The 12,471-nt window shown below is 37.6% G+C and overlaps 1 protein-coding gene across 1 annotated transcript in view; it reads left to right on the top strand.

Moving 5' to 3' along the window:
- Window positions 1-12,471, top strand: part of LOC124591296 ((E3-independent) E2 ubiquitin-conjugating enzyme) — a 234,699-nt gene that overhangs the window by 147,963 nt on the left and 74,265 nt on the right. The window contains exons 11-13 of the mRNA XM_047131723.1: window positions 1,142-1,304; window positions 4,062-4,222; window positions 5,718-5,882. Coding sequence (XP_046987679.1) covers window positions 1,142-1,304; window positions 4,062-4,222; window positions 5,718-5,882 — 489 coding nt within the window. The remainder of the gene's footprint in view (window positions 1-1,141; window positions 1,305-4,061; window positions 4,223-5,717; window positions 5,883-12,471) is intronic.

The following is a 12,471-nucleotide window of genomic DNA, read 5'->3' as shown; positions in this document are numbered from 1 at the left end:
CTTGGTTTACTGTGGCTCCTAAGTTTTCCTCTAGCTTTCTCCTGCACATGACTTAGTCTCTTTAGAAAGCTAATGTTATATTATGAATAATGCTTATTTCTTTCAATGGAATCTTTGTTGGTGAAAATGAAATTTTTGTCTCCCAGTTTTGGGGTTACATGGTAAAATACTGGACTTTATCTTGGGCGCAGTTGATTAGTATTTGCTAATCTTCTGGAATGTCCTTGTATGGATTATTTGTTTAGAAGAATAACTATTAGGAGCCGGCCACTGTGGCCGAGCAGTTCTAGGTGCTTCAGTCTGGAACCACGCTACTGCTATGGTCGCAGGTTCGAATCCTGCCTCTGGCATGGATGTGTGTGATGTCTTTAGGTTAGTTAGGTTTAAGAAGTTCCAAGTCTAGGGAACTGATGACCTCAGATGTTAAGTCCCATAGTGCTTAGAGCCATTTGAACCAATAACTGTTAGGAAAAAGAGAAAAGAGAAAAAAATTTCAGTAAAAAGAAGATTATTATTTTGTTTTAACAATAAGTTTATATTCCTTGAACAAGCACAAGAAGCCACAAGACTGCTCATAGGTGGTTCGTTTGTATAAATATCAATCTAATTTATAAACTGGACAGTCATGTGACTGGGGACTGGGAGATCAGATCTTAACTACACCTTCACATCCTCATTAAATCTTCAGACTGGGTATCTCTTCACTGTCAAGCGTCATCGCATTATTTACTTACATTTTACATTATCATTCTTCCTCCATCTTGACGATATTTTTTCTTTCTCTGCTCCTTCACACACTCAAACCCCCACTCCCACAAGTGCTCTTTTTATTTTGTTTACACCCTTATCATCATCCTCCTCCCCCCCCCCCCCCCCCCCCACCACCCCCCCATGCTACTTTCACCTTAACCCATTCCTGGACGCCCACAAAAAATCACTTTGTCTATCCTGATCCAGAGTGTAAAAGACCCAGACACACATTTATAATTTGCGTATGTATCAGCCTTGCTCCAGCTGCTTTTGTTTGCCACGTGGTAAATGTGCACATTGTATGTAATTACATTAAAATTTTGCATTTAGTGTTGTTATACAATTGTGGAATCTTGCATGAATTAACGTGCATGCCATCTTTCCCTTACAGACCTCAGCTTTTGGAACAGAATGAAGTTAGTGTGTATGATCTGAAAGACCATCCAGACTTCCAGTATCGACCAGGTACTGTGGTAATCAGGGTGGCAAACTTTGAAGGAGAGGATGCAAATTGCACTGCAGGTCAAGTGCTAGATAATTATCCAGAAGGAAAGGTATGAACAGATGCTATTTAATGGCTGCTTGTTGTTGTTTGTAAGTGTTGCATTGATATTGTTTCACCATCCAGAAAAGCTGGTGATAGGGTGAATGCATTGAAATCAGTGACCTTAGTGGAATATAGAAAATTTAATTACTTACACATGCGTACATCTGCATAATGTGAGTGTTTTCGAGGTAAACTTTTTTATATTTATAGAAAAGCACCGTAATTCGTCGTGCACTCGTCAGCTGGTTTTATGCATGACATGTGTTAGTGTACATTTGAAGATAGACTCCAAAAGACTTTTACATCGTAACTAGCCATGAAAACTTCTCTGTATTATGGAGCAGAAAAATTGGCAGCTGGAGTGGGAAGCATTGAAGGTACCACCTCCACTACAGACTTCCACCACTTCTATACTTGACACACAGCTTGGTTGTCAAAAAATGGAAGCCTCCAGGGCTGCCTGTACACATGTAAAACCAAACCCAGCAAACTCTGCCTTCAAACAATACTATCAGCACAGCTTTTTGTTAAACAATTTATTAGGCCTGTAAACGTATTATATGAAGAAAATGTTTGAAAATAGTGTAACAAAATAGCAGCGATAACTCTATTGTTGAGTCATTCAATATGTAATGTATTTTTATGTGTATCAAGAAGTTACATCATAGCAATCTTGTACTATTTCAATTTTGATTGTACAAGCTTTTTAACTATTTATTAGATCTACAATTCAATTTAAAGCAGAACATGTGGGTTCACTGCTCCTCAAAAATAAAATAACAAACATGTCAGCAGAGCCAGTATACCAGTGTACAGCGGGCAGCTGTTCTGCCACATATTGATAAATTATTTACTTGAGAGCCACAGGCAAAACTGCTAAAACAGTGTTCACAAGTGTGGGGCAAGAGAAGGAACAAGAAGCACAAGTTACTGCCATTTATTACTTATTAATTGACATTTTCAGAAGAGCTCAATGTATCTGATAATTCATTATCTGAAGAGTCCAATGCCAAAGCTTTTTACAAATTTTTACTGTCTTCAGAAAATAATTCCTTTGCAAATTTTTCAGACCAATGTATGTACTTAACCCAGCCTTTTGCAATAGCTTTGTTAATAATATCCTTGAGTAAATTCAGCACATCTCTAATTCTGAGCGAGCAATTTTCTGTGTACGCCCTTGCCTTTCATTTGTGCCGCCTATTAAGCTATAGTGGTGGTGGTGAAAGAGAAGCCTAAGAACTGCATGGATCCATTTCTGCCACAGTACATTCATGTTCAAAGCGATTGTAAAGGTGTTTTTGGCACCTAACTCCCTCCACCATTTCTGCTTCCATATAGAAGCTTAAAATTGAAATACTCTCCTCTGCTAATCAGTACTCTGCTTCTTTCTTCCTTTGTTTGAATTTGGAATTTTCTCCATTTTTTAATGACAACTAACACTCCCCATGATGATAGCACGTCCTCCTCTGAAACTCATAATAAATCCGAAACCCCATGTTTAAACAACTAATCTTCACATGATTATTAACAGGTTTGCTTGATGTAAATACTAGCTTTGCAGGTTTTTGAATCTGTGGTAAACAAAGAATCGCTTTCCTTTTCTAGTCAGCAATTACAATATATCATTGCCATTTAAATTCTGCCAGGTGTGCTTTCTGGCATGATTTTGATGAGCCAGGTCTCATCAAAATTAATAATGGGGCAATTAAAACTGTTTTTTCCTTATGTGCATTTTTCACAGAAAAGGTGCCTTAACAGCTGATGTGTGATTTTTCCAGCAGAATATCTCCTCCATTCATTGCATTCTCTGTATTTGAATTACCAGTTCTGCAATCACACAGTGGCTTCTCATGAAACTAATCTATTTCCGATTGCTTATAGTTCATGACTATTTTGTGTTTTCTTCTGTTTTCAGACTACCTCTAGATGGCAAACCAATCCTTATTGCCAGCCACTTTGATTCTTTGGACCTGGTAATCCATGTAATTGGCACATGAAGCCATCCTGCACTAACATATTTATTTACATTTCCTTGTCTGGGATAGATTCATTGATAGCCTAATCTCAGTGTGCTTTGTTCCTAGATATTGATTTCTACCTCTCAGGTGGCATCACTAAAACCTCTGTCCACTTCAGACGTACCTCCATTTTGACAACTGCCACTTGTACTGCATTAAAATGTCCCTTCCATATAGTCTTCTGAACCGTGTCGTTTGCCAGGGTTACTGCTTTTCCCGTGGTTTACTACTGTTTTGAGTTACTGCGCTTTCCTGGGTGTCTGTTTTGGAGAGGGAGGTTGAACCATGTCGTTTGCCAGGGTTCCTGTTTTACCCTTGGATTACGGGCTTGAGGACACAAGAGGCTGTAAATCTGTGGACAACATTTGGTTTCCGTTCGTGTGTGTGTGTGTGTGTGTGTGTGTGTGTGTGTGTGTGTGCACTCAGAAGAAAAAGAGTGGTGGGGGTAGTTAGCACTGTATCTGTTCTGTTGTGTGTGTTGTCACCGTGCATCAGTCAGCTACAGGTGACTAGATTACCTTTCCTCATGTTGATGATCAGATGGGGTGGTCATTTAGGAGAAAGTAAATGAAAGGAAAAAAAGTGATTTCCGATTGTTGGAAAGAACATATTCAACAAAACAATGACTGTGTACTTGTAAGGGCTTAGCAAATTGTTTTTGTGCAATCATTTCAGTTTCCTCTGTTAAAAGGAACTTAATTTTGTTATGAGTGTTCTTGATATCTAACAGATCTGCATTTTGATAGGTTCGTGTCTGGTGGGTTGACGGACATATCAGCATGTCCTGGCCACAGGATCTGTATAAAGTTGGTGAATATGACAGTGATGAGGGAGAATTCTGGGATGATAATAGTAGTGAAGCTTCTTGGGAGACGGAATCTGAAGATTGCTTCATTGCTGAAGAAGTGTAAGTACTGAGTTTAATTACACATTACTCTTCCTTAATCAGTTCAAATATTTTCTTTTTTCTTTTTAATTGTTTTGTAGTAGAGAGAGAGCATTGTGGTTCATTATTGACCAAATATATACAGGTTGCTCTTCATGTGCTGTGGTTTGTTGAAAAGTGAATAGCTTACCGTGTTGCATTTACACTGTTGTGGCTTTTGACTGCAAATTTTTGGTAGCTTTTACGAAGCATGGCACAAATTGTTTATTCATTAATGATGAAATTTTTCTCTTTAAAAATCAAGAAAATCTCACTCTTCTTTGCGTATATCAAGGACAATGAATAAATACAAAATCTAAAACTCACAGGTTCAGATACGGTCCGTTGCAACCATTTAGTGGTTTCAAGTGCAGTAGGCATACAGCAGTGGAATGGGTTACAAAAAGCATAGTGACTGTTGATTATATTTGACCACTACCTAAATAACATTCATTGTTGGAAAGTAAGTAGATAACTGAACTCAAAAAATTTTTGGTGGATATGGTGAGTCTTATCCACAATGTAGAACAAATGGCTCTGAGCACTATGCGACTTAACTTCTGAGGTCATCAGTCACCTATAACTTAGAACTAATTAAACCTAACTAACCTAAGGACAGCACACACATCCATGCCCGAGGCAGGATTCAAACCTGCGACTGTAGCGGTTGCTCGGTTCCAGACTGTAGAGCCTAGAACTGCACGGCCACTCCAGCCGGCACACTGTAGAACACTTTACTTGGTGTAAAGGAAGTATGAAAAAATAGCTTTAGACTAACAATTAGATATTGTATTTTGGATATTACGAAGAGTAGCTGTACTATATATGAACCACAGTTTTCGGAAATGAGATACTCAATAATATAAGTTACATACTGAAATGTGATAATTCTTTCTTTAACTGTGATGATTACACATACATGGAAAATTGAAAACCTGATCATATATCTCTCTCTCTCTCTCTCTCTCTCTCTCTCTCTCTCTCTCTCTCTCTCTCTCACACACACACACACACACACACACACACATATACATTTTTTTATACTTTCTTGTCAGTTCCAGCCACCATGTGAAAACTGTTATTGCAACTTCTTATGAGTTTTCAGTAAGGCACAAAGACATCAAAATCTATTAAGTCACAGTCCAAAAAGAGGACTGAAATAGTTTATCCAGAATATAAGAAAATATTTCCCATTACCTATCGGTTCTTAAATACCAACATTGTCTGTTTTGTGGCAGCTTTATTACAGTTTCACTCAAAAATATTATTTTTTTAATGTTTCATTATATTTAACTGCCACTTATTTTGGCCAAAACTGTGCCTACACAATAACATTTTACTTCAATTTACATCCCACCAAAAAATAACATATTTTCTTGCTCCTCTTTGTATTTGTGGCCATACGAATGATTTCTGTGTCAGACTGTGTTGATCTTAAAAATTCGTTCTTGTTAACCTGTGATATTGTTCTTTTTAGTGGCCAGGAAGATGAACTGCAAGAAATGTTGAAGCCCAAACTAGCAGCCAACATAGAAAAGGCCAGAATTGCCATGTCTCGGCTGGAGGAAATTTTTACTCAAAACCCTGCATTACAGACAACATCTGTAATGCGTCAGCTTCTTGATGTTTACAAAGATTGTAGGTTAGTATATCAAATCCCCTTGATTTTTAGAGTATTACTTTGTTCATAATGTAATTTCATAAGTATCCCAATTTCACTAGATCTTTTTGTGTCAGTGCTATCATAGACTAAATTTCTGTGTGTGGGCCATGCACTTCTGCCTCCAATAACTTGCCGTAAATAGTTCAATTATCTGTATTTTTTTTACTTCCAAACATTCTGCAGAGGAACATGTTAATTTTGTACGCGTTGCAGAGATAACAACTTGCTCAGAAGAGAATATATAACTTTCTTTTGGCTTATACCGAATTGATTTTAAAAAAAATCTCCATCTTACTTTGCTTGTGGTTTCCAGGGATCATCTTATAGCATTTGAGAAATACTTTTGCTATTTTGCTGAGCTTTGGGTATAAGTGAACACTTTGTTTTATTTTTCATTACCCCCCTCTCGGATTGCTTGTGACTAGGTGAGAAATTTGAAGAGGGGAGGTTCTGACATCTTGGTCACTGATTTTGATAAAGTTTTGCAAGGATATTCTATATTGAAAATAAAGAGACCTGTGTTTTGGCGTTTTGCTAGACACTCCCTAGTTTTAAAAAAAAGCGTAGGTCCGAGTTGATGATGATAAATCAGATTTTCAATGTTATACATCAAAAGAATGTCTAAAAATAACATTTTTTAAATTATTAATATAGTATGGGGTCTGAAGTTAATTATGTTAGAGCTATTAACATTTTTGTGTTTTCACACTGTAGCTTGGCTACCTGTCATTCCATGTGCTTAACAGAGAGAGGTTAGCAGTTAAGTGGTAAAGCCATTAGACTAACAAATTGCTGGTCTGTGTTCGATTCTTGGTCATGGTTCATCCCCCACCCCCCCTCTCCCCTTTTTAAGTAAAATATTGGAAGATGTACTTAATAATCAAATAAATATAAATAATGTATTTACTGTTGCTTCCAGTGTGATACATAGTGCAAAAATACATAAAGTATATTATTGCGTAATGCTGAATGATCGTATATTTGTGAGCATTTTTGCAATTGGTCGGGTAAAACTTGTCACAGATATGCGTGAAACATAAATATTTCTTGCTCCATGCACAATGCATGAACAAAATCTCACAGCATATTCATGATTTCCTGTACATTGTTCGTGATAAACATACCTTATTAACCTTACTAAACACAGATCTCTCAGATATCAATTATGGATGCATACCAAGGGTATGAAAGCATATATGGGAGAAAGAAGTGGATAACTGGTTATGGACCAACACATGAATTTTAGTAACATCTGCCATATCTTTTAATTCTCTGCTCTGCTGTGATTTGCATGATTTTGAAGTCATGTGATGAAATTCTTTACCTGTGGAAAAAATAAATGTCACTCAGTTGACAAAGGGGAGGTACATTTTGGTGGTATCAGTTTCATAGTGAAGGTCAGTTGTGTATCATAGTGTTTCATGTGGGTTTGGCCACCCCATGCAGTCAGTGTCAGGTAAAATTTATTTTCCTACGCATATTGTTTCCCAACATGCTCCAGATATGATTGATACTGTTGGGAGGTCAACTTCCCCATTTCAGCATATGATTAAAACATTTCCAAATTCCCTCTGGAGAACTTCACTACTTGAGAGACCCATGGATCAAATTTTCCATAGTTCTTGAAAACACAAGAACACTGTCAGCAGCAGTTTTATGGATGCAGAGATGGAATATTGTGCAGTGTATGAGTGTGCAACATTATTCACATTGCCAGCTTGGACAAACATTTTCTTCTCGCCTTGATGTATCAACATACGTTTTATATTGACACGATCCTGTTTGGTTATTGTTTATAACAAGATCTCAAGTCATACGTTGTAATCAAGGCTTTGGTGTGCCATTGAAAGAGCTCGGCAGCTTAAAGTGCTTTTTCAATAGATGTCACTTGTTTCTCGGGAACGTAATTGGTGCCGTGACGTTGACATACCCTTTGCCTTGCTTTGAACCTCTTTGCCCGTGATGACGATGCCGTGAACTAAAACACATTCTCTTCCGATTTATCTGCACTTTGCTACCATATAATTTTGTTGACGAGTTGTTGTTACATGCTTTGCATATTCATTGGCCATTTATCAACTGTGGATCTTCTGTTTTGGGTGTCTACTTTCCACCTCTTCAGTAACTCATTTCTTGTTAATCTTAAAGTTGTTCTGTTGGTACATCATATTTTCAGACTCCAATTAGGTTGTCGTTTTTCCAGTGTAACTGCAGTTATTTTGATATCCAATGGTATTTGCTCATGCACCTTGCATCTCTTTGATTCTGGTTCGTAAACTGAATCTTCCTTCTCGCCCCGATTTTTCAGGTGATGACATTGATGCACTTTTGTCACCAGTGTTGGTACATTTGATAAAATTTGGAAGAGGTTTGGTTTCATTTTCATGGACAACGTCTTTGATTTTTACAAAAGTCATTTCCCAATGCAGAGTCCAAAACCATTGATGCAATTAATTGCCAATCAAACAAGATCTTCCAGAAATCAATGGGCACACAGATGGTAGTGCAAAGCTATTGTCTCAAATTAAATTTGAGAAAATTTGTATGGAATCAGCGAGCTGTTGTTTGCTCTCATTGCTCATGTTTTCACTAGTATGTACAACTTCCACATTTTTAACTTCACATTCTGCTGGCAAACTTGTCAAAGGTTGCTGACCCTGCCCATTTTGATAGTTCACTTACATAAACATGTCACTGGCAATATGAAACAGTTTGATTGCTCACCAAGCAGCTCTGTGAATTCATGAAAAACACTAAAGGTTAAGTGAGATAACAGAGTGCCTTAACTGCTCGACCACCAGCCTCGCTCTGCTAAATGCATAAAATGACGGGTACCCAAACTACAGCATGAAAACACAAAAACATTAATAAGTTGAACATTATTAACTTTGGACCCCATATTATATTAATAAAACATGTTTGTTTTTAGATGATCTTCCAGTGTACAGCACTGAAAATAAAATGTTTCATCATCAAGTTTGGAAGAGAGGTAATGCAACTTTTTACGGCCGATCTTAAGATATTTTATATCAGTAAACAGCTTGTGATGTTATTTGGTCAGACTGTTTAAAAAAATAAAAAATCTTCAGGAGTCTCTGCAAAAGGCGGGTCATCGTCATCATGTAGTCTAGTAAATATGGTACTTTTGTAGTTGGGGGCAGGTCTATAGAAGCTTCCCAACCTAAAGGTATACTACACACCTTCAAAAACAGTTGAGATTTAACAGTCAATACTGAACATCATCTGGAACACTAGTGACAGAAGCTTCAACGAAACACAGTTTTCGACCTTATTTTCCTCTATCCTTTCAACTAACTTCCCATCATAGAGAGAATTCAATTCAGTGTGGACTACACAATGGGGTGCAACTTTATATTTTTTTACATAAACAGAGAAGCAATAAGTGACAGAACAAGCCTTCAGGAATGAGCCAATTGATCTATTTGCTCAACAGAAAAATATTTTCAATCAGTCGAGAACTAAGTCATTAGTGTACAAATTGTAGGGTTGGAGATGAAATTCTTTTGTGTATCAAATCATTAAAAGATTTGGGGAAATTGAAGTAACAGATGCACCAGCCAAGTTTTAAAAGTTAAAATCATCACAACCACAAGTATGCTCTGAACACAGTTTTCATGTAGATATGGTCCTATTGGACGTTAATTACCCTTGCCTTCCTTCGACCTTTGGACTGATTGCTGCTTCTTCTTCTTCTTTAGTGTATCTGTCTTGCAACAGGCTTCAACTGAAGGCTCTCCTTGTGTCCTGTTCTGAGCACGTCCCTTCATCTGATTGTATGTTTGTCCTCTTCTGATGTCATGCATCATTCCATTTCTCTTCCTATCTCTTTCTCTTATTTCTTGCACTTTTCCCTCTATAATTCTTTGTTGCAGAGATTTTTTCTCTGTCCGTTCACTTCACATTAAGCATCTTCTCCACAGTTATCCATAGCCACATTTCAAAACTTTCCAAATATCTTTCTTTTAATTGTCCATGGTTCACTACACTCAAGACATAATCCACAGCCACCTTGGAATTCTTCTAGATGTGTAGTAACTGCTTCACCTTTTCGTATGCTCTCTTTCCCATAGATATCCTCCCCCTTATTGCTTCTGTACAGCTTTCCATTCCATGTTATTAAGCTTTGCAGGTTCAGAAAGGATTTTGCTTGTGTCTGTTTTCCATCTAGGAATTGGGCCTTCCTTTGTTGCTCATTCTCATCACTTTTGTCTTTCCAATATTCAGCTTCATTCTATACTTCCCTTCTTGCAATACTCTTCAGCATCTTATGTAGCTCCTCTTCTGATTCCGCCAGCACTGCTTGATCATCCATGTATTTTATGGTTTTTATCATTTCTCTTCCATTTACCTCTAGCATTTTGCTGACTTATCCTGCCAGTTATAAGGTATAACAGAGCACTGCAAATGTATTATGTGCATGTGTGGTCTACACTCACCTACATTAGTGAGAAGGTGAATAAACTTGACATGTCTTAGCAGAATTTGCTAAAGAGGATGTCTAATGACACAGCCACTGAGCTGGCATATATGGCCATGTGGATTGCAAATGGCTGTACCCACTTGTGCATAATCAGTGAAGCCGCAGAATGCACTGGAGCAAAACGAAAGTCACTTGAATATTTCCTTTATGCACACTTCACTGGGGATTGCGTTTTGATGTAGGTAGTTGCCTTGTTTCATCACCCATGTAATAGGGCCATGCATCTGTTGGGTTACACTTGGCAAGTACTAGCTTGTGTAAAGGCAAGTGAGGGAACTGTCGTCCAAGTGAAGCTGAGCTGAATGAAAAATGTGTGATGGGGCATGAGAACCACTTGCACAGCTTTTCCAAGCATGATGCAGGTTGACATTTTTCATACGTAGAAATAATTGCCAGAAGAAAGAGAAGCAGAAAGTGATAGAAAAAACCCCAGAACTGATTGAGGATTGACCACCAGAATGTTTGATTTGTACTGTGACACACACTTAGAGCCATCAATCCAGGACACATTTAACCATCAGTCCAGAGGCGTGTACAATACTTAAGTGGCAATATATTAAGTCATTCTGGGCAGTAATAACACATCCAGTACTCTGGATCATATATTATTGGGAGGAGAGACTGCTGGGGAGAAACTGGTGAAACAAACTAACCTGCTGTGGCACAGTTCCTTCCAGCTACCAAAAAGAAATAAACTTCTGTTAATATTGTTTTGAACATGATGCTGCCCATCTGTTTTGAAGGCTGTCGCAGAGGGCACAGAGAGCCAAATAAATGTCAGTTTCTCCAAGGTGGCTATGTAAGTACAAATGGCAATGTTAACCCTTCGATGGGCGCACCTTTCATACATCCACGAGTGGGCGCATTGCAGCTTTTACATTGCAATTAGTATTACATTTTTAACCTAAGGAAAAATAATCTTTAGATAATCTCCAGTTATATTTTATTTAAGAAAACATAACATTACATGGCTCTATAAAAATAATCTCTTATTTATTTGTTGCCTTCACAATTGTCCATTATTGTCATTGTAATTTATAACAAGCCAATATTCTTTATTGCATTCATGGTTCTTTTAATTATATCACTTAATTGCACTGATTCACATGAAAAGAAAATTACAAGGGAACACACTATGAAATGGAGCATTCATAAACTCCCACTCCTGTATATGATTGTGATTAATTTAGTCAATTTCCATCAGCAGCTCTCTTTCACATTGCACACATGTTGTATCTATGACACTATGTTTCTTGCATACATTTTTCTTGCATTTCATACATACTGTTTTGGTTCTGTTTTTTTTATGCCTGTCACATATGTAACAAATTCCAGGTTTTGTTGGTTCCTTGGTTTTTTCTTCTTCATGCCTATACTTGGTCAAGAAGGCGTGAATATCCTTGGGAAGTGTCTCAAGTAATGCTCATTGATTCAAATGTTCTTCTGTTAGGTCCAGAGCAAGATGTTTCAAAAAAATTCGTCTTCGTTCTTTATTATCAGGGTTGTTGAATTTGAAAATAATGTTTGCATTTATCCGAGCAATATCTAGATGTCTGTAGAAAAGTACAAGTGCCCTTCGTCGCGTTATTCTGGAAATACTGTAGGATGAGCACATCTGATCTACAGTGTCTACTCCTCCTTTGGTAGCATTGTAGTCCAAATTCATTCTCGATTTCTTAGTCTCTTGATCTATTTCATTTGTGCTGTGCATTGTCGATTAAAAAAAAATCCCAGCTTCTCTCTCTCTCTCTCTCTCTCTCTCTCTCTCTCTCTCTCTCTCTCTCTCTCTCTCTCTCTTTTTTTGCAGCAGTTGAGACCATACAAAAATTGTCTTGAAAACCGAATAGACATGACTGGACTCCTCAGGTTTTATTTGCTTGAAATTCAAACTTTTGCCGAGAGGATTTCAGCCAGAGGGTAGCTGCTGTAGTAATTGTCAGTCTTTATGATTTCTGTTTGTTTTCTCAGTTGGTGCCACTGATCTTTGCACAATGTCATCAGTTAGATGACTTCGGGTAGGGTCCCGGCATCTGCTTGCCAATGTGAATTTAAGAGTTCAGGGTGTAA

This window comes from Schistocerca americana, chromosome 2, assembly GCF_021461395.2.
Source record: "Schistocerca americana isolate TAMUIC-IGC-003095 chromosome 2, iqSchAmer2.1, whole genome shotgun sequence".
Taxonomy (NCBI): Eukaryota; Metazoa; Arthropoda; class Insecta; order Orthoptera; family Acrididae; genus Schistocerca; species Schistocerca americana.
The sequence above is the reverse complement of the archived record's forward strand: the minus strand, read 5'-3'. Positions and strand labels throughout refer to the sequence as shown.